Below are 24,206 nucleotides of genomic sequence, written 5' to 3'. Positions count from 1 at the left end.
ATACAGAAGCTGAGAAAGGTTGATCGTCATATTTTGAAAAGTGTTTCTTTACCAAAATGACACCCACAAATGAACACTGTCTCCCTAGATATCCAGGATGTCTAAACCCCAACTCCTGAAAACATATGCTGAAAATACATAAAGATAATAAAATACATAAATTACTCTTAACTATGGAATTAAAAATGTAGATTCAGGTTATTTTACCTAACCCAATACCTTAACCATAAAATTCTTTTTTTTTTTTTTTTTTATGTCAGTTTCCCCCCAAGCCAGTTTCTACCCACACAGTATCTTACTGAGTCATTCCACTACTAGAACCTAAAGTACTAGAAAGACAATGTAGACAGTGTCTTTTCCCTGTCCTTCTATACTGTTCTTCTAGATGTTCTTCTGAACTCCTTCAGGGCATCTTTCTTAATTCCTTAGTTCTTTCCCCAGATACAGCTTCTTCCTCCCTCTCCACCTTCTTCTACAGAGAGAAGCAGTGCATTGAGATTTCTTTGAAGGAACACTTTGATGTACTGTGAGGAGCTTTCTGACACTCATTATTCAAAATCTTGAGTACTATAGAAATCTTCAGTGAAAGCAAAAAACAGTGAAGAGAGTAACAAGGAGTACAGAGATTTCCAGATAATGCCAGATGTGAGATAAAAATGATATCTCTCCACCAGACAATGGGTTAAATGGAGCTTGGAAAGAACCAAACTTATAAATAGTGAGTAAGGAAAACAAGGAACACCAAAGGCCTAATGTAAGTCTATGTAAGTGAACTTAAAGTACTTAAAACCAGACCAGCAAAGTGGAAACTGTTGATTCTCATGAAGAGTCCCCATAAAAAATGGCCTTCCCCAAAGCATCTGCTTATACTTATGGTGTGGGTCTATGATTTTCACAAACCAGCTAAACAGTTCACTTCCACACTACCCTGTCAAGAAGACAGACTTTTGTTGATGACACACTGCTTTTTTTCCAAGTAGTTTAGAAGCAATGTTGCATTTAAGGTTTGCAACATGCCCTTGTTTAGACTAGAAGAATTAAGATCCTAATGTACTGTCAAAAAGCAGTGTAAATCAAGCCATTATGCAAAGCCTATTGCTGATCTTTCTATCATGTACCGCATTCACTAGTGTACCCTGGTGAGACAGGAACAGTCTCACAGTTCTAAATAGAGACAGGTTCAATGATCAGAGGTTCTAACATCTCCTTTAATCATCAACATCAGAATCTTTGATTCAGAGGTATATTCAGGGGAAGGAGCTGTGGGGGAGTTTCTTTAAAAAGAGCAAGCAAAACTGAGTAAGCAAAGCACAAAACTAATTAAACTTGATGCAACAAAAAAACTAAAGCATTTTTGATGCAAATTATTAAGGAGAAAAAGCTGTGAAATTAACAGCAATCAAAAACTAATTAAAGTTGATGCAATAGGAGCAGCTAAAGAATGCCTGATAACATTTATTGAACCGAAGAAACATGGCTGTCAAGTCAAAAGAAATCAACCAAACTCTGTTTTTGAATAGTAACGCAAAGATAATTATTCTCCAAGTGACACTTACAGAATAAGATTCAAGTCATTACCTCAAAAGACAAAAGGACTGACATGCTGTGTTAAACTGCCTGTGGAAAAAAAAAAGGTCTTAATACAGAAACTTTATAAGTAATTCCTAGGTCTTGCATATAAACAAATATGAGTCATCAATCAAACACAATGCACTATTATTGTTGTATCAGTTACTTCTATAAACTAGTATTTGACATTTAGGAGAATACCTTGTCTAACAGGGTACTTAGAAGCCAAGGACTCCTGGTGTTTTCATCCTAGCTCTCAAGCTCATTGTCTCAGTGCCTCGGGCAAGTAATTAACATCTAGGAGTGCATTTGTTTTAGGATTATGATGCAAAACTCAATTCCTGATGTCAAGCATCATTTAAGATACAGCCAGTTGCCAGAATTTCTTTTAGTTTAGAAGATTTTGGTAGTAAATAGTGAAGTAGGCCTGTCTGTAATTGAGCCTTATTATGTAAAGAACATGTATTTTCCCTCTGTAGTTGTAGAGCATTTATACCAGAGTCTCAGCTTTACAAAAAAATAATTGAAATAAAAAGTCATTAGCAAAGCATATAATGAAATGAACATATAGATGTTTTTTTATCAAAAGATTAAAATACTTGAAAAGTTTACGGTTTAATTAAAAATCCGTGTCCTCTGTGAACATATAAAAGTAACTACTTAAGTAAAACTTTACACAAATCTCAGCTATAAACTCCAATAATACAAACTCCACTTGATCCCACCTCCATGTTGCTGACAAAGATGTTAAACAGACCCAGTCCCAATACTGAACACTGAGGAACACCATTCATCACTGATCTCCACCTGGACATTGAGCCATTGACCACAACTCTTTGAGTATCATAGAATTATAGAAACACAAGGTTGGAAAAGACCTACAAGATCACCTAATCCAACTGTCTTCCTATCACCAATACTACCCAATAAGCTATTAAATACCACCACATAGCACCTCATCCATGCACTTATTGAACACCGCCAGGGACAGAGACCTCACCAAATCCCTGGACAGGTTGTTCCAGTGCCTTACCACTTTTTGAGAGAAAAAGTTTTTCCTGATGTCTAATATAAATCTCCCCAGGCACAACTTGTGACCATTTCCTCAAGTCTTATAATCAGTTATCTGGGAGAAAACATTGACCACTTCCTCATCACAGCATCCCTTCAGGAAGTTGTAGAGTGTAATGAAGTCTCCCCCGAGCCTCCTCTTCTCCAGACTAAACAATGCCAGTTTCCTCAGCCGTTTTTCATAAAACTTGCGCTCAAGACCCCTCACCAGTTTTGTTGCTTTTCTCTGGACACATCGGGGCTCCAGGACCTCGATGTCTTTCTTGTGAGGGGCCCAGAACTGAACACAGTACACAAGGTGCAGCCTCACCGATGCTGAGTGCAGGGGAATGATCGCCTCCCTGCTCCTGCTGGCTACACTATTCCTGACAAAGGCCAGGATGCTATTGGCCTTCTTGGCACACTGCCAGCTCATGTTCAACTGAGCATCAGTCAACACTCCCAGGTCCTTTTCCTCTTCAGAGTCTTCTAGCCAGTCTGCCCCAAGCCTATAATGTTGCATGGGGTTATTGTGGCCAAAGTGCAGGACCCAGCACTTGGCCTTGTTGAACCTCATCCCATTAGCCTCATACCAGCAATCCAGCCTATCCAGATCCCTCTGAAGAACCACCCTACCCTCAGATAGATCAAGACCACCTTCCAACTTGGTATCATCTTCAAACTTACTGAGAGTACACTTAATCCCCTCACGTAGGTCATTAATAAAGATATTAAACAAGATAGGCCCCAGTACCAACCCCTAGGGGACACCACTTGTAACAGGACACCAAGTGGACTTAACTCCATTAACCACTACCCACTGGGCACAGCTCTCAAGCCAGTTCTTTACCCAGAGAAGAGTACACCTGTCCAGGCCACACGCAGACAGTTACCACAAGAGAATACTGTAGGAGACTGTGTCACAGGCTTTGCTGAAGTCTAGGCAGACTACATAAGTAGCCTTTCCCTCATCTACCATACAGTCAATTCCTTTCCTACCAAGTCTTCCATCTATCAAATCCATGTCTCTCCAATTTGGAGACAAGGATACCATGTGGGATGGTGTCAAATGCTTTGTACATGACACCAGTTACTCTTCCCCTATCCACCAGCACTGTATCCCATCGTAGAAGGCCATCAGATCTGTCAGGCACGATCTGCCCTTGGCGAAGACATATTGGCTATCACCAGCCACCTCCTTACCTTCCAAGTGCCTTAGCATAGTTTCTAGGAGGATCTTCCCCACAATCTTGCTGCACATAGAGGTGAAACTGTCTGGTCTGTAGTGCCCTTTTTCCCGTTTTGAAAAGGAGGGTTATGTTTTCACTCTTGCAGCCAGTGGGAACTGTCATGATTTCTCAAATATTTGACAAAGAACCAAATTTCCTTGACAGAATTTCTCCTTAGCATCTTGCAACTCCTGTAGGAACTGAATAAAAGCCCCAGACTGCTTAATCTTATCCAAAGTACACCATTAGCTTGGAATCATGGTTTAAAACCAATTCAAAGAACTCTTACTAGTTCATATCCAACATTATTATTAATCCACTAAATCATCAATGGAAGTCTTCTATTCACATACTGAACAAATAAGTCTATTTTATAAAATATGATACCATAGCTAAATGTACCACAGTTCCTAAGCAAACTATCAGATTTGTTTTGTTCTTTAATCTCACAACTTTAATCTCCTCAACTGAGAAATAAAGTTTCCAGCATTTTTAAATCCTTTTAAGTCCCACTTCAGAACACTTCCTGTTCTAAGAAAAAAAAAAAAAAACACATTGTATTTGGTGTTCTGGACATGAAAAACGAACACTGAAGCCCATCATTCAATTACAAAGAGCTGCAATCTGGTATTACTGATATTCTTGGTTTTACTTCTAGGGAAGATTTCCATGTCACATTACTTCACTTTTTCATAAGCTTAGCATGCTTCTAAGCATTAAAAAGATAGTCTGTTTAATGTTGTTGATTCCCTTTCTTATTGTATTTTTACCCCCATGTAACTTTTAGCAGTGAAAAAGATCCTCATTACTTGCACAACCTTTCAGATTTATTTATTTATTTTTTTTTAATTTATTTTAAACAAAAATGCTCACCCTTACTTGGTCAAACTTCCCAGTTTGATTGCAAAGATTATTTACATCATTCATCTAGACATTAAAGAGGTCATTTTTACCTAGCCTGATCAGAATTTGCTTAAAACTGCTAAATGATTTTCTTCTTTCTCATTTTGTCTTTATGTTGAGTCAAGATTTTAAGTCCCATTTATCTTGGGAATAAACACTGGCTTGCAGTGGGCAATTGTGTTCACTTCAACAGAAGGTCAGTAAAGATCCATCTGAACTCCAATAAAGCATTTTCATCCTTGCATGTTACAGACTTCTGTAACCTTATGTAGAACTTTTATTACTCCTAAAATCATGGGGCCAAGTTAAGTTCTTACATTAGCAAGTTAACGTTAGTGAAGTGAACAGAGCTGTATCGGTTTATTCCAAGTCACATATTTGCTTGTTATGGACAAGAAAAAAAAAGTCCATAAATGTTTTTTAAGTCCTAGCCGTTCATGATTTTTCAGTTAGTTATTCAGCTAACAGCTAATGAAACCTGAACTCTCACAGTTATACTGCTTATACCACACTAACTAATTTTATCTTCTTCCCGGTTCTGCACTATGTATGAGCTGACTAACTCTCATTCTTTTATCTCAACTGCCTAGTCAGTCTCTACCCTTTTGAATGGAGAAATGAATTCTACCCAATTTTTCTGTAGTAGCAGCAAATTTAAATAATTATTTTCCTACTCCAAATAACCAAGAATATATTTATATTTGAGACTCACACTTCCTGTCAAATACATGGAAACCAGATTCAAATATTAGTGAAGAATGTAGGTTAACCGATGCTGCAATCTTACAAATTACTTTTGACTGGGAACACTCGCTACAACTGATTTTGCTTCCAACGTTTCAGATTAAATACACACACTCACAAAGTGCAAAGACAACTGTAATAAACACACCGAAAGCACATACACCTTGTAGGAGCACAAATTGAAAATAACTGTTCATCTCAAACTACTGCAGAAGAGAAAAAGTTTGGAGATTCACAGATAGTATTGTTGTCAGTACCATATAAATTAAATCAATTCAATTTTTATTAGCTTCTATTCCAGGCCTATTTAATCTTTACAAATAGGTCTCCTTCATGTCATCCATTTAGTGAGATGCAAAGGCCTTTTTATCATACAGTTAAGTGGTGGTAACGGGGGAATGGCTGGATGACATACTGCTCTCAAGCATGGATAGTAATTTCCACATTTAAAAATAAAAAAAAAATAAATCCTTATCATTATCACCTTTATTACATCTTGAAGGACAATTCTGATCTGCTGTGCCTTAATCAGCTTGACAGTAAAAAGATATGTTTATTGTTTGTTAAAAAAAAAATAGAAGAAGAAATAGGAGTTCATTGCAGTATATGAATGCCTAAGTATCTTTCTTGAAAACTGTTATAAAGCACACAAAATGAACAAGTACATTTTTGTATCACTGCCATTTGCTCTTTTCCTTTGCTACTCTCTCTCATGGTTGAGAAAATAAAAGCATAGATGTAGGCTATTTGACCGTCCTAGGGGAAAGGAGAAGATTCTGTCACAACTTGAAAAGATCATCTATATTAATAGGGGTATGATTTCTTCTCAGCAATTTTTTATTTTATTTTATTTTTTTTTTTTACTGACTCATGTGAAAAACATTTTTTCAGGAAGCTGCAAAACACTGATAGATTGTATAGGAACCCCTTAACTTACTTCATTACAAATTGACAACATCATTGCCAGCATATTTTGTTAAACACAGATGAACTGCCTCTTAAATTCTTCAGCAGCAAGGCTGACATTTTTTGGACAGCAAATCCTCTCATTTTTGAAAAAGAAATGATACACACTTTAGACCACATCGATCTGGAGAATGAGTTCAAGCTCATTCAGGTTTAAGAAAACTGGGAAATAGCAAAAGCTGACCTGAGTTGTATTAGCTTTTCTGAATTCTTCTGTGGGCTCTCAAAAGGAGTGGTTCAACCATAATATAATAGGCAAGAGTTTACAACTGTCATTGGGAGCCACAGCATTGTGCGCTGATGTGATACTGCATCATTTTGTGGTGATGAAGCCCAGCTTGAGTAACAGAAAAAGAACAGAAGGAAAAATGTTGGAATGAACAATTCTTACATCACTTTAATTGGAATACATAGATGGATGGAGAATGGAGGTTAGGTGTAGAAGAGTTCAGAAAAAGAACAACACATGAAAACAATGATATACCTTATTTGCCTTCCCTCCTATTTTATAGCTTAGATATAACCAAGGTCCTAGCTTTTAATGAGATAAGAAAGAAATAGTTAAAGGAACTTTTATGTTGTAACATTCCCTGTCCTTGTTGTCGCTTTCATTCTGAAAATAAGCAGAAAAAAGTTTCAGATGCCCCAGTGAAAAAGCAGTAGTCATCTTCTCTGCTTCTTTTTCTACTAGGAAATTAATCCCACCAGAAACTGACACAAAACGAATATGAAATTATTTCACTATACTATTTTCAAACCTCTTCACAACACAAAGCAATGCTATTTAGCAACTCATAACCTTATAATGTTATCCCTTTACTAACTACATGCATTCACAGATATGCCCTAGACCTCAATGAATCTGTGATGGAGCATGGAACTGAGCTCACAATTCTTGAGCTCTAGAGCTCTGCAAGTACTGTCTGTTGCTCTGATAGTAAGGTAACACTTGCTGATGTGTGGAATCATCATGGGAAGAGCAGTGCTAAGAAATGGATTGTTCTGATGGCATTTTACTCCGTGGTGCTACTGTTCATGCCTCACTCCTACTTCTTGAGGGACTGAAATTTACAGTTGTAGGCCAGCTGCATATAAAACTCTCACATACAAATGTGATTCTTGAAGCAGACTTACACTGCTCAAATATACCACACCTGTCATGGGTGTGTACTCTCCGTGTAAGGGGACAAAAACAAAATCTAAATTAAATTTTGTTTTCAGTTTGAAGCCAGGCAATACAGTCAAAAATACCAATGATGTTCTGTAAGCAATCTGAGCATATGGGCTGATGTCTTCTATGTCAACAATATTATTCATTGAAAAATAAACTAATTAATTGACATAATAAACTCTCATTTTCTATTTGTTATTTTAAATGCAAAATTAAATGCACTGATAGGATGAATATGAGACTTTTTCATTTAAAAAAAAGTTTCCATTTCGTATACAAAAAAGTTAACTGAAATAAATACTTTACTTAAAAGAAACAATAGTTTTTTTTTTTTTTAAACAAACAAACAAACAAAAAAAACCAGGCAATTTATATATTAAAAACAAAAAAAAGGCCAATACTCTATTTTGAAAAGAAAATTTTCAAAGCGGTGATATTTACTTCGCAACTGCAAGTCCAGACTTCACTTCAGTTAGGTTCAGAAGTAGGTTAGCTTTAAAAAGAAATGAAGATTTTCTTATTAATGCACAACAGCTTCAGCAGATCATAAATGCATAGCTATGTTTGAAAGACAAACAAAATCAAGATTTTCTGATGACTAAGGATACCTTTTACAGAAGGTGAGGCTACAGAAATCTGGTACTTTTTACAAATACTTCCCATTCTTCACTGTGAAAGATGTTGACTTTTCACAGGCTTCTACAGATGTTAATTCAGATGTGTTTCCTCCACGAGCTGAAGGACCAGGCATGCTTGAAACCCATATATTTGTTCACAACATGATTTGTACTACAACTGGTAAAAAACAAATTTATCTGCAAAACACATAGGGAAGATCCTTGGCAGACATGAGTAACTAGAATACATGAAGTTTCTTAAATGCTTTACTAACTAACTACTGCACAGAGGTTGACACAGGTATCATAATAAGGAAGACCACAGATTGTGCTTGGCTTCTTAACTCAGAAGAACAGCAAGTTGAGGAATTTCAAAGCTCCTACTTGCCTTGACTCTTAGGTCATTCCTCCAGTTGAGTGCAAGTACAATTTCAGTTATGAAACGACATTGTCACAAGAGGAAAAAAGGAATAAAACCTCCCTTCTGTGACTCCCATAGGCCCCACCCTAACAGAAGCCAGAAGTTCATCTGCACAAAAAAAAACCAACCATGTGAAATGCAAAAACTAACCAGGCTGCATCAAGGCACTGTGCACTTCAAAAACCAAAATACTAAGCAATTTTTGATATATATATATATTTATTATTATTAATATGAGGAAACCAAAGCCTTCAACTACTCTGAAGAAATACCCATTCACAACCCTGGCTTATTTTCATAGGGAGAAAATTCTATGAGTCAGTTGCTAAGAAAGCTCTGAGCACTGCACATACAAGTTCTACTTTTTAAATTGACATTTCTACTTTTACAGGGGATCTGAACTGTCAGTAGAGTTCCCCAGGTAGACCAGAGGATTGTAGAGAAGAGTTATTCTGTAGCAGTCTAAGCGTTGTGGCGTAAGTGCTTTGATGGAATTAGCAGTAGTGATTTAGGAAATAGCCTCATATTCTATTGCCATCACTGAAAATTACCACTCCCACAGCAGAACCAGAATAAAAGAAGAGAATCAGAAGGAAACCAACTGCAAATTTAACTGTAGGGCAAGCGAGTATGTTCCCTTCTGCTGCTGATTTCACATTGCCTTTAACGAACATCTGGCAGTGGGACAGGGCATAGAACTACAGACAGTAGCATTTACAGCATTATTACTAGACTTGCCAAGAGCTCTGCTGTCATGGTCCTTACACTGTCTTCATCCCTCATCCAGTTTTCTCACAAGGTGCAACAAAAATAAACATTCTTAAAAAAATAAAAATAAGAATAAACAAAAATATATCTTATCAAGTACATCAGTGGAATATACTGTGCATCTGTACAGCATCAAAGTAGAGACTACATAAAATTTTGCTAGGTACTTGGGCAATAAAGGTCTTTAAAGATAGTGTTTGGCATGGGTTAATCACCTCTTTCACTAGAGAAAGGAATACATACTGAGAACATCTTTCTGCCATCTGATTAAGCAATGAGCCAATACAACTGTAAATCTTCCAGAAATTCCCCATGGTTCAACTCTACAGAGGCAATTCTTTACTTCTCAGACCCTATCCCTCATTTTCAGATGATCATTGCACTAATTGTATACAAAAAGTTTATGTCATGCTGATAAAAGAAATGAAATGTGACTGTCATGTGATTCTCCTTAGCAACCTTTACCAGCTAAGAGACTGAACTATTCTTATATATATTTTAATAAAATTAAATGTATTCAATTATTTATTAAGATTGTTCACCATTTCATTGTTCAAACAGCAAGCAAAACTAAAACTATTTGATTCTTTTACACACAATGCAAGCCTTAATTTTCTACTGTTTGAGTATCTTGTACAGTGTATTTTAGCTGTAACTGAGGCAAACAGGATTTAAGGGCACTACCCTTTCCCCTCAGTCACACGCTATGAATTGCTTTGCAACTCACTGGAGTTTTTCTTCATTTGAGTAAGGTAGGTTTTACATCTTGTCTGCACTTATTCATACTATTTACAAGCATTAGAAATACTAGTTCTATATAGTACTTCCCCATATTACACATAGTTTCATACAAGTCCAATCAAGTTTGACATATTTATTTATCAGGTTTCAATTCAGGCAGGTTTTTTCCTCTATGTTAGTAAGCAGCACAACCATGGTAAGAAAATAGAAATGATGGGATTTGCACTGAGACACATAATAATAACATTCAAGATAGGAAAAATACAGATGGCACACACTTTATTTTTAGACTGCAAAATAGACCAAAAAAGTCTGAAAGATACCAGAAGGGAGAATATGCCCTGCATGAAGTAAAATAAAGACATACAGATGTGCTAGGACTGTACCTTGTGATGCATATTTTTTAAACCAAGCTTTTGTTCACTGACGTAAACTGAATCACCACCAGATAATCTGTATGGGAAGAATGATCTGGTAAGATGGCATTATATATATATATATATATATATATATATATGTATATGTATATGTATATGTATATGTATATGTATATTTTCTGTAAATGTTATTTCAGATAACCAGAAATTCTATTTAAGATGTTTTTGCTTCCTTTTAATACACATTTAAACTGTCAATGTAGTTACATGGTGTTATTCTCTTAGGTTGCCACAGGATAATAAAGGTACAGATAGAAATAAAACAATAATAGCCTGTGACAGGATACATTTAAAATGGTTGATCAGACTGATCAATGGGCCTTTGCTTCAAAAGCTAAATTGAGGTGCAAGGAAGGGAAAGATAACTTTTGATCTTCACACTTTGCTCATCTCTCTCCAAACTGGAAGGCATTTGGGATGCAGCCACAGTCCTAATACAGCTGCAACATACAAAAAAAAAAAAAAAAAAAAAAAAAAACAACTCTTTTTCTTCTCAGGCTCCATAATGTAAATGCACATCTGCCCTTTTCTTCCAAAAAATACTTCTGTTAGAGTCTATACACTTAACTCATATCTTATTCATTTTAAATTTCAAAAACTTTATTTTTCTATATTTTTAAACAGCATTCTGAATGCTTAGTAATATCTGACACATAATATTTATATAGATAACAATCAATATCAGTCAGTTATTGTAGATTAGCTGTTACAGGTGGCTTTTTTCTAAAAAAAAAAAAACCACCTTATCTTGAGCGCTGCACTATTAGTTTGCTTCTTCTTTTTTTTTTTTTTTTTTTTTTTTTTTTTATCATTCTTTCTTCATTTAAACAATTGCCTTTTGTTTTTTTGTGTTTCCTCAAGCTTCTTTTACCCAGAGTACATACCTCTGAAGGTAATCTCATTCAGGTTGATTCTGTTCTTGTTTCTGTTCAATTTAAAGTTATTTTCTTAGGCTCACAGCAGCACATCACACAGTCTCTCTGAGTTATTGAGCCCCTATATCAGCACCTCATCAGCAATTACTTTTCTGCACACACATCCTTAAAGATCTGGGACATGATGACTTGTTACACTTCACGTGCTGAAGCAATCATGAAGGGAAGTTCCTTAAAGAACTTTCTGCCAGAAAGGGAGTGGAGAGGTGAGCACTTGTCATATTGAGCTACACTTTGTAGATCTTCACTTCTACCACAAAAACTGAATATACATTTATTTTTAGGTTCAGACACAAGGAAAGTGTACATTTACTGCTCTTGTTTACGTATTTGTATACATGCAAATCCTTAGCTTGCATGACCTTAATTGTGTGATCCTCCTATAAAACAATCATAGAATCAGAGTAGTTTGGGTTGGAAGGGATCTGAATTACCATCTAGTTCAAATGAGCAGACAACTTACACTAGACCAGGCTGCCCAAAGCATGATCCAAACTGGTCTTGAATCATTTGGATTTTGGATTGGCTTCACAGCATCTAGGGTTAGATGTGGTAGATGTGGTAAAGGTTATCTTTAATTTGTGAATGGAATGTCAATGTCCACTCTTAATGGAAATTTAAATAAGGCATTCTCTTTTTGGTGATATAATGGGGTTGATAAAAACTTATTTTTTTTTTTTTTTCTTTTTTCTTTTCTCCAAACAGCTCTTCATCATAAACAAAATCATGATTTCTCATTTCATTCCTTCCTACCAAATGGTATCTCACAAGGGCTTATTTTTTTTTTAATAGTAATTATTTAAAAGAAGAACAGTTTTATACTTCAGTCTTTAAATTGTTCAGACTATTAATATGTTGTAAACAGAGTGGCTTAAAGTAAACCTCTAGTAGCTTCTTCTCCATTTTTAAGTTAAAGAAAAGCAAATCCATGCTACCAGTGAAAAAATACCCAAGCTGTCTCACTTACTAAGTCTGAAAATAGAAAAGAAGAAAAACATGCTGCAGAGACTTTCACACTCTTTGAATGCCAGTTAGCTCTAAACCAGAAAGAAGTTACCTACCTTAGCCTACCTAAGCACTACTAACACAATATTGCAGGGTCTTACCACCATGGATCGCAGGTAGCTTGGTAACTTGCCTATCACATACAATCTGGCAAGCCCAGAGACTTCATCTATTTAGAGAAGCTGTTATTTCAGAATGCAGAGGGCTCAAGGACATAGGTTCAATTACATTATCAAACCAGCTTCTGGGACTGGTTTGTAATCCCGGTGTAACAGGTTTTAACTCAGTTGTAACTAAGCCAGATTGCAAATTTTGTATAATGCTGATTGAAGACGCTTTTCTTATGCCTTTACTTTTTCCCTAGCTAGCAGTTACTGACCTTCAGTCATATCCTTTGGAGTTGTTTACTTTTTTCCAGCCAGTTGGGTAATTCACTAAAAATATGTTGTTGAATCACTCTTCTAGACTACATTTCTCTTGAACTGCTGTGTTTTTATTCTTTCAGCAGTTGCTGACTGATAGTTAATCTCTATATTAACCCTTCTAAAAGCAGCTGGAATGGCACTCACTGTACCACCTGCTGATAATCTGTGGTTGCTGTGACTATATTACATTCAATTTTAGTTTCTGTTTCAAAGTCTTTGGATTGATTGTTTCCAGTATCACTAGTCAATGTGTTGGGGAATCTTAAATTTTAAATGTGTTAAGCTACATGCATGTTTATAAGCTACAGAGTGGTGACTAAAATATTCATTTCAGCTGTCCTCATTTGTCTGGACAAACCTTGTGGAATCTGGACAGACTTACCAGCAACATCTTAGCTAGCTAAATGTCTCTTAACAGTCTGGGACTGTGCCATGCAGACCCTTTTGTTTTCAGGGGTTTCTGTTTTATCCTCATAAGAGTTTTGTCATACAGATGCAAAGTTAAGAACACACTCATGTTTTGGATTTTTTTCTTATTTTTATATGGAACATATCACTTCTTCCTATGCTGTACATATCTGAATGTTCTATAATTGTCCATCACTTCTAATTTTATTTATTTTTATACTTTTATTCTGAAGCAGTGTTTACTTCTTCATAATGTGACATGCCATTTCTAAATACTCATGCTTCAACTTTTTCTGCTGCTGCTGCTTTTTCCATATGAGAAGCGTCATTTTTGTCAGGCCTACAAGTATCAGCTATTCTTTGCAAAGTCAGTTCTTTCTTTTCTCTGAAGTTTTCTTGGATCTAACCATCACTTAAACAACAAAAATTCAGGTTTTGGTCTGTTTGATAGTACTCTCATCCCTATGACTCTAATGTACTGAACATGTTGCAATATAACAATCAGCACACTTACTGTCACCTAGTTTCTTAAAACAAAACAAAAAATCCCTCTGCTTTCCCTAAGGAATGCTGTTCACTGTGCTCTCGATTAGAAAAAAAAAAATATGTCTTTTTCTGCCTACTTTCATGTTCTTTAAGATGTACAATGTTGAGCTCTACTGCTCCTGGATCCACTGCCTATCATCATGAGTATATTCTCCCACATGCCCTTCTCTGCACTGAAATTGTTCTTCACTATCATTTCCTCTAAGAGTTGTCTGAAAGAAAACAACAGGTTCAGAATATATTGTAATAGGTCCATTTTATTCTGAGACCCCAGGAAGTTTTGATCATTCACGCAAATAACTAGTGCAGAGAGGTCAGGTATGAGAAATTTCTCTTTACACTTTTTTTTTTTTTACTGCCTCCCTTCCCACCCTGCCTCAAAAAAAAAAAAGTCATTTCTCACTCCTTAGAAGATTCTTCACCATTTAAAACAAAAATAGCCACCAGACCGAGTATCATGAAGTTTCATAAGAGATTAATCTTAGCAGCGTCATCACAACTACTGCTTTACTTCAGCATATTCCAATGCATTGCATCAGCTTCATTCTCCGTTTAGCTTGAGTGCTGGCAAACTTAATTTCTGCACGTACCCACACTTCAGCACAATATAATGCAAACTCCTACACTTTCCAACCATCTCTACAATACGCTCATTTACTCCCTTAATACTGCTAAGAAATGAAAAAATAAATGCTGTAAGTGGGAGCAGTTCTACTAATTTATTGCTATGAAATAATATTCTAATGCATTGTAATACATTTTTAAATGTAATTTTCATATTCATAAAGAAAATAACTGTCAAGATATTTTAGCAGACTCCTGCTCTCTTTTATCATGTTATCTTTCTTAAGATGCATGAAAAAAAAAAGCATTCTGACTTTCAAAAGTGGCTGTTTTTTGATACCTTGGTTTTCGAGAATCAAATGAGACACTTCTTGATCTCAAAAGCTCTAAAGAGATTCTTTCCCCCCCTTCCACTACCAAGAAACTACTACTCAAAATCATTTAAGCGTTCTGCCTAAGCATGGCTCAGAGGTAAAGCTCACTTAGTCTAGTTGGGATGGAGATGATTTTCTTCACAGCAGCCTGCACGGTGCTCCATTTTAGGTTAGTGACCACAGCAGTGTTGGTAACACACCGGTGCTCTGGCTGATGCTGAGCAGTGCTTGCCCAGTCCTGAGGCTGCCTCTGCTTCTCACTCTGCCCTCACCCAGAAGCAGGCTGGGGGTGGCCAAGAGACTGGGAGGGGAAGCAGCCAGGGCAGCTGAGCTGCACTGACCAGGGAAATGCTCCATATTTATACTACCACCCCCAGTGATAAAATAGGGATGTTTTTGCAAGGCAGGCATTGTTCAGACAGTGTGTGGTCATTGGTCTGCTGGTAGGAGGGAGGGAGTGATTGCCTCTACATCATTTGTCTGTTTCTTTCTTTTTCCTTCACTTATAAAATGTTCTTTACCTTGACCCATTAATTTTTCTCAATTTTGCCTTTCCAATTCTTCCCCCACCCAACTGCAGTGGACAGAGAAAGCATAAGAACACATTAGCAAGAACTAATATTGCAACTGAAAGATTTCACGCAGGTTAATTTACCTCTACATGTCATACCATGGTCCTCAATACAGGATAAGAACTGGCCAGACACTTACTAATAATAGTTGCATGGTGTAGCTATGAAATCAACAGATCTGACCAACACACAAAAAAATTAAACTCAACTACAGATCTTGGAAGAACTATTCTAAAAGACCATCATGGAAAAGCCCTGTGGAAAGCTCTTCCTTCTCTGAACCAGACTTCTGTCTCCTACAATTTTTACTTTAAATCCTGAAAACCTGTTAAATGTTGTAAGGCATTTACATTGTTATTCAGCTCAGAAAAAAAACAAAAAATCCATTCCCTCTGCAACCCTTACACCTAGCTATAAAGTCATGCTTTGATATTTGACTATATAGTTAGGTTTTTTTTGTTTGTTTGTTTTGTTTTCTCTGTTATGGCTTATTTCTTAGTGTTTATTTGTTTATATACATATATTGATTGATTTCCATTCCTTGCCATAGGTTTACTCCAAGGTATTATCTCACTGAGTGGGTCTATTAAACTGTGAATCTCTAATTTCTATGTGTACCTTAAGATGGAATTCAGCTTGGTCATCATCTGCTGTCTGATGTTATCTGCACTCAATTATGTAACAGGAAACAAAGCATATGAAGGTGAAGACTTAAGTCCATTCATCATTGCTACTTGATTTCACATTACTCAACTGCTAACACTCTCAGTCCTCCCAACAATACAGCCTGCCTCCCTGTCTGCATATCTCATCTGAAGCATATATTTCCTACTTTCCTCTCTGTTGCGAAAAGAAACACTATTTTCTTTACATCTTTAACTTTGCTTTTTTGTCTAGCCTACCCCTTCTCTTGAGGACTATTTGTATACACGTATACCTACATCACCTAGTAAAATTCAGTTACTTACTAGAATTGTCAAATGTCATTCAGGAAAAAAAAGTTCAAGATTTCCCCTCCCATCAGAAGCATTATCAAATGATTCTTGTAACTTGCAAGTACCTCAGCTTGTTTATGTAGATCAGAATCTGAGGCTAACTCATCCTAGAGTGGTGTAAATTTGTGTTACACCTAAATTTAACACACAGAATTTGACTTCTACAAAACAAGTCAATGGGTAAATACAGATAATTAAAAAGGAGTAGTATGCCTCCAACATGAGAGAGACAAGACCTTAATGCCAGAAAATGCCAGCCTTCTGCACAGCACTTTTATCACCATTCGGTTTTGACAGTGCCATGGTAAAAATTAAAGTCCTCTGCACCTCCTAAACTGACACATGTGCCCTGCAGTTAAAATCCTGCACCTTGTGCATTGTGAATTTCGGAGACTCTCTAGAAATGTCTTCATATTGAGAGAGAAAAGAGGCAAGGATCTGTCTTCATGGAGTTGATACTAGAGAAAGGCATGACAAAAGGAATGATGTTTTGATCAGAGACATGTCCTGTCTCTAAACTTACACACAAGTTCTAAAGTGACAATGCCAGCCCCAAGAGGGAACAACTGCTGAACCTTATGAGCAGCTGCTATACCCAAATGTGTCTCCACAAGTTCATCCATGGCACCACGCCTATCAGGGAAGCTCTGGGGAGCTCCACAAGTACAGTGCCCTCTCATAATCCTTGTCTAGAACACCAGTGTCATTGAAAGCCTTCAAAATGATAGGGAGTTATATAAATGTCAAGTATTCTTACATGTAACATAACCAAAGGTCATCTAAAGGAACATATTCTGCTGCTGAGGGATGAATAATCCTGAGGTTGGAATATGCTTTCTAATGTTTTAGTAAGACATGAAATTGCTACTATTTAATGAAAGCATCTATGATTAGCATCAGGCACATATCAAAATGTGTCATGTGGGTCTGAGGCAAACTTATCATGATCAATGTCAACACGGCACTTGTTTTACTATCAACAGACTTGCAAACTCCCCGTTAAGGTAAAGAGCAGGTATATCACAGTATCATTTGTCTGACTGAGTAAAACTGTTAGGTATACACCAGGAACCATTTCTCATTGCTTTTATAGTCTGATTGCACACTTTTATATTGATGAGATTAAACAACTTTGGCACCAACAGCCATCGTTCAGTTGTACATCTGCTTTACAACTCAATAACCTGTTCCATATGTAGCTTTATTCCCTACCAAAAGGGAATATGAAAACTGCTCCGGCAAGACTTTTAAGTCTTCCCTTTACCAGCCATCTCTATATTTCCATGCTACAACCTTTTTGTTATACATCTCCATTTATATCTTTGTCTGTGTTTATTGCTCACTCTAAATCCTTAAGAAGTACCACAAGAGAAGCTAAAATAAAATAACTTGTATTAATTTAATATCATATCTGCTAGTTCTACATTGTTGCACACTGTGCTTCTTCCAAAGGCAGGTATATAATTATAGGTACTTCGGTGCATAAAGTGGTACGGAGGTTTCTATGGTAATTATTCATTTTAATTGAAAATTGTGTAGGGAAAAAATTGATTCATGTGTAGCATGCAATTTGCATTTGTTTCTAAAGAATCTGAACTTGCTCAGGGTGAGCTGTGAATTCATATTTTCCAGGAAGACAAATCTTAAAAATTCTGTCCATAGGTGGGAAACTGAGGGGGGTTGTGGTAAGACTCCTGACCCTTTTAAAAATTAAGACCACTTATCTACTTACGTGACTTGATTATCAATTTATACTTTTTTTTTTTAATGTCAAGATTTTGTGTTTTAAATGAAAGTGAAATTAAAGTAAAAATAACATGGATACACCATGTCCTTGAAATTACCAGTTAGAGAAAGCAGAAAAAAGAACTACAAGAAAGAACAACAAAGAGATGGTATGCAGAAGGAGAGAGGTCATCACTAAGACCAAATCCACAAGATCAAACATTTGTATTTCAGCTTCTGTGTGTTAAAACAATGATGAAGACAAAGATAGTTTCAGCTTTAATACATGTTGGAGTGTAAAAATAAGACTTAGAGGGAAGCTACTGTTTTACCTCATTTAGCTAATAAAAAGTTATAATGTATTTTCCTATGGCAGGCATGATATTCATGTGCTCTTTCAGGACTTCCACATTACTTCTTAGCCAAAAGAACGTATTTAATAAAGACAGAATCTGTGAAACTGAAGGAGCCCACACAATCCTCTCTGCTAATGAGTGTCCACTCATTTTCTTGTATTCCAGTACCCTGTTTAACCAAGCAAAAGGTCACATTTAATTTTATTTATTTATTTATTTATTTATCTAAGGCTATCTGTAATACAACCTAATAATCACCATGAGAAGTAAAAAGTATATGAAAAGAAGAAGAAAAAGAATATGACTTAACTTCAAAGTCAATCATAGCACCACGGTTCAGAAGAACATAAAATGACATGAATATTCTTTTTACAGTATACGTAATACATTTTGAATAAAATGGAGCCTAAAAAAAAACCCTTGTTGAAAGGCATGGGACTTGGAAGCAGACCTTCCCTCTCTCTGACCAAATAAATTAATCCTTGCTGGCATACAGTAAGTTTTATTTTGGTCAGAAAACGTCTTTGCAAGACAGGGAAACCAATTTGCTTGAGAAAGAAGTAATCATGAAGGAGTCCCACCAAGAACAATCTAGTGGTAGAGAGCTTTTCACTGCATGGACAGTTTGCTCTATTTTTGGTACCTGTTCTGCCATATACGGACAGCTGTAATCACCCTTTTCTACTGCTGCAGTTAGGACCTTCTTTTGATGTTTTCTGGACTTCCTTCTTCGCACAAGACTCTCATAATTATTAAAATACAGAGCAAAAGAAAAAAAAATCCTGATTTTTTAATGCTTCCAGACATAAAAGAATTCTACTGTCATTTCTATGTGTGTCATTTTTATAAGTACATCTAGAGAAAATAACTTATTGAAAGGATGTCAAATTAAATGCATATGATTCTGATTTTGTTCAGAATGTGGTGATACCCACAGTTACTCATCTCTAATGGATAGGTGGAGCTACTCTGAGGTTCTGTTTCTATACAGAACTTAACCCGACACCATTGGGTTAACAGTTTTCGTGAATTTTCAGTTTGAGAAACATAGCTATTAAATAGCAATTTTCATAGTGCTAAAGGAGGAAGTAAGATCTCAAGATTAGTTTTGGCTAACCCTAGGAGACAGGTTTGAAAAGACCCCTGGCTGAGGTACTGCTCTCAATAAATTAAAAGTAATGACTGGATCTAGCAGAAAGCTGCTTTTTATAGCCAAATTGTATGGCTGGCTGATCCAAGTAGGTAAGCAAAAAAGTATAAGGAAGCCTTTACAGTTCCATTTGCCATCATTTACTGACAAAAGTATCAAGATCGGACCCAAAACTGTTTCTCTTCGTTTTGGCTCAATGAAGCAATCACCGTGTAAAGGAAATCTCTTTCTTATACATAAAGAATACATACATATCGACATAGGAAAAACAAACAAACAAACAACACACGAAACTGCCAATGAAAGTTCTAACTTTATTTTCAAAAATAGCAGAACATTTTCCTTGTGGGACTTGGCTCACTCCCTTTGGTATACTCAGGCCTGGAAATGTCACACAGAAAGAATGTAAAGCTTTGTCAATGGAAGAAAGACTAAATACCTCTGATTGAAGGACCTAAACTTTTACTTGATCATGTCAGACATTTTCCTGTCTAATACAGTAATCCCTCTACAAATGAATAACTTGAAGCCTCAAGTATTCCTCAAAGTCTTGGGACAAGCTAGAAGTTCAAGAAAGAGTGTGGTCCTTTAAATTTACATGCTTCAGCTCCTCATGCTTTCTGTGGGGAATATCAAGTACTTACTATGCTGCTTGCCATTCAAATTCTGCTGCTTTATTTCATTATATTAAAAAACAAACAAACATCAATTATTCTTTGTAAAAGAGAGATTTAGCTGAAGTATACAGAGTATTAAATTCACATCAAAAGGCCTACACAGTTCAAAATAATCTATTTGTAGTCCTTGCATCCTTTTCAACATCCTTTAAAACATCGCATAAAAAAACATAGATTTTACAAGTATTGATGTGGTCTATCAACAGACAAGTTCTCTCAGCTTTTAGTTTTGCAGACATTATTTACCAATCACTAATGATTACAGACAAAATAAAGGTGTCCATATATGTAAAGGTTATAGGACTAGACTTACGGCACAAAAGTTTGCACCTTATAAGCCACTCATCTTGGTCTACATTCAAAAGGTACTTGTGATTTCAAAGAAATTGCAAATCAAATGATTATGCGCTACAGGAAATTAGATAAAAGAGAAAGGAACCACTTCAACTCTATAAAGAGATTCTATTCAGCTATTATACTAATAGCAAAAAAAAAAAAAAAACCACACATATTTTGATTGCAGCTTCTGCAGGTTTAACATGACACATTTTAGACTTTCATTCAAGTGCATAGATCCACAAAGTATTATAAGTCCTGCAAGGTGTTGTAAAGTGTTGCAATCATTCAGCAAAGTGGACAGCACTTCTTTAATTTTAAGCAGAAGAGAAAATGCACTTTTAAAAATATGTCCCAGAATATGTATCATCTTTCAGAATAAATTCAAGCAGTAGAAGTAAATTTAAAATGTTGTTAAACTTTTTTTATTACTGAAATCAACACCAAAACTTTGCATTTTTGAAGCCAAATGATGATTTTATTCCTTGTAATTTCAGTTTTAATTCCTTTATGGTATCTAATGCTGCCTTTAGGTTAACATTCTATTATATAAAACATGCTTCTTCATTTCAGGTGAGGATGAAAATCTTGAAAATATATGGTACTGCAGTGATAATACCCTTCTTTTTGTATAGTATTGGCACTGCCCTGTGTTTTTTTTTCTAAATTAACCAGGATTTAAAAAAAATGTGCATTATATATTTGGAAAAATCAGGGCACTAAAAACAAAAATTAATTTTGATTATTTGTTACAGTAAAAATTTCCACCACAGCAACTGTGTACTGCACTAACAATCAAACAAGCTCCAGTACAGCTGAAGTGAGTGATTTCATATATACACGTACACAAACAGACAAAGTAATAAAATCAAGGTACAGGGTTTATGGACTATGTCTTCCCATGTCATCCATAAACACTCTTCCAAGATATTTTGCAACAATGTTTTCTAAATCAGCTTGCACTAAGAATTTCATATATAATTATTTTCCCTTAATAATAACTTGCAATTTTACACAAAAGGGATAACTTTAGTGAAACACACCCACCCATGAAAAAACAGATTATTTAACATTATATCGTAATTATGGCTTGAAACTTATATTCCTAGCAAACAATTATACATTAAAATATTAAATGGAAATTGTTTCAAACAATTATTTCTTGGAAAGAATGCTGTAGAACCATGAGTTCAGGAAATTTACCTTTCTTGTCATCAAAGTACAGCGTCTGTTGAGCTGGATTTGACCACTGGAGGGAGGTGTTATCATTTTGATCGACCCTGCAGGTCAAATTTGCTGTTCCCCCTTCAACAACCGTGACATTCTGTGTAAGTGGAAATTGCCCTTGGCTACCTGAGGAGGGATGGGAGGGGAGGGAAGGAGAAGGGAAGAGAAAGAGAGAGAGAGAAGGAGAAGAAAAAAAAAAAGGATTAAATAAAGAACCGAATTTATTGCAGCAACTTTCCACACGTGACAGTCAGAATTCAACATGAACTATTTCAATCAAATATAGTACAATAAATTGGAAAAAAAAAAAAAAAAAAAAGATTAGCAATCTCTTCTCTGTAGCAGAGAAACAGACAAATTAAGAAATAATGATATTACTTGTATTTATTTTTTTTCTGTGCATAATACAAATTACCTTCAAAGGAATACTCTGCAATCTTTGTTTTCTCAGAAATACATAGAAACCCAGATGTCCATGATATGGCTCACACAGTACAGACATATAAAGATGTCTCAGTAGAGACAATATATTTCAAAGGTTCTAGAAAGCATCACTGAAAAATCTACATACACTTTTTAAACATGGGGGACAGGGCAGCCTGGACTCCATGTTTTGTTTTATGCTTTTTGAAGAACAGTCAGGATGACATTTTTTCTGTCAAGTTTGGAATGTCATTGTAGAACAAACGTAGTGTGATTCTAATACAAGATACATCCTCTGCTGAGGGAATATAACCTGATTGCATATGAAAATAGAAGAGATGGCATAGTAGCTCTCTTTCGCATCTGTGAGTCTATCCCAGAGCATTATGAATCACATTAAGTGCTTGCTGAAAAGTCACTGGGAAGATTTCCAAATACCTCTACACAACACAGGGACACTATCATCCAGGTTCTTGAATCACAAGCGTTTTCAATGGCATAGTTAGACTGAAGTTTTGCTTTGTGTATTGTGAAAATAGCACACCTTGTCTAACAGTAGAACACATTCCAACAAGAATATCACAAGGGAGCAGAGTGAAAACATGGGATTTTTTTTTTTTTCTTTTTTAACATGGGTGGGGAAAGAAAAGGTCCTCAACAACAAGCAAGAAACATCATTATCTGGAAATATACTTAATTTATTCAAGGATACAACGCAAAACACAACACAATGGACTAAATGTGATTCTTTCTTCTCCTTTTATACAGGTCCTATTAACACAAGAAGTGCTCAAGGTTAGGTAGAGCTGCTAGCATAAGAAGTATTATGCCAAGATTCACACTCAAGTGGGATGCGTCAGGATTGAAAAATCTCTCTACAGTCCTACAGGAGCAAACAGACATAAGTACTTTGAGGAAACTATCTTTTCAATAACCACTAATAACACCAAAAGGAAATCACAAATCTGCCATAAAACCCTAACAGAAACATCCTGTTTCACTGGCTCTCACCAGAGTTGTTCCCAGCTACGTGGGAGCAGAGGCATGGCATTCTGTGTAGAAGGTACAACATAAAAAAGTTAAAAGATAAAGGTTATCACCTAGTATACAGGTTTTCAGATTACCAGAGTAAGGAATTACTAAATAAGGTATTAGTAACTAAACTTCTATTTGACCTGTTGTTATTGCCAAAAAAATTAATTCTAGCCAGGTTTCGATAGTTATCCATTTCCCTATGTAAAATAATTTTGATGGACTTAGGCCTGGTACATGAGTATCTACATCACAGAAACAATTGGCTTTTAGGTAACCTGATACTCTCCATAAGCACCCTATTTAAAACAAAACAAAACAAAAACAATATTCTACTGCCTAAGCATTTATAATCTGAACAAAATCTTAAATTCTCACCAGTGCTAAGGAAAGGTCATCTCAATAGAGAAACAGAAGATTCTTTGGTAATTTCAAAGAAGAACACTTCCATGTCTTAGTTTAATAAATAAATAAATAAATAAATAAATAAATATATATAATAATAACAAAAAAGATTTCCTTCAAAATGCCAAATCTGAATAACTGGTACTCAAAAATAAAATCTAGATTGTATCTTTTTTTTGTATAAATATCAACTTCCTGTAGATAACTAAAGATAGATAGCTATCTACAGATAGTTATTTAGATATCTAAATCTACTATGTACTAATGTTTACTATAGGATGGTATTTACTATTAACTAGATAACAAATATAGTAAATAAAAACTATGGAATACTGAAAATACTGTGGTGAATTTAAATGCTGCAAATAATAAATGCCAAAATACTTGTGACATCCTCTGCATCTGACACTTCATTAATCAAACCCTGCTTCTTGA

The 24,206-nt window shown here is 35.7% G+C and overlaps 1 protein-coding gene across 5 annotated transcripts in view; it reads right to left on the bottom strand.

Annotated features, from left to right (window-relative positions):
* The window catches only part of CADM2 (cell adhesion molecule 2), a 646,291-nt gene that overhangs the window by 159,666 nt on the left and 462,419 nt on the right, over window positions 1-24,206 (bottom strand). For all 5 annotated transcript variants that reach the window (XM_068691339.1, XM_068691324.1, XM_068691332.1 and 2 more), the window contains one exon: window positions 21,888-22,037. In XM_068691339.1, the coding sequence (XP_068547440.1) occupies window positions 21,888-22,037 (150 nt within the window). The remainder of the gene's footprint in view (window positions 1-21,887; window positions 22,038-24,206) is intronic.

This window comes from Anas acuta, chromosome 1, assembly GCF_963932015.1.
Source record: "Anas acuta chromosome 1, bAnaAcu1.1, whole genome shotgun sequence".
NCBI lineage: Eukaryota > Metazoa > Chordata > Aves > Anseriformes > Anatidae > Anas > Anas acuta.
This window is presented reverse-complemented; position numbering and strand designations above follow the sequence as displayed.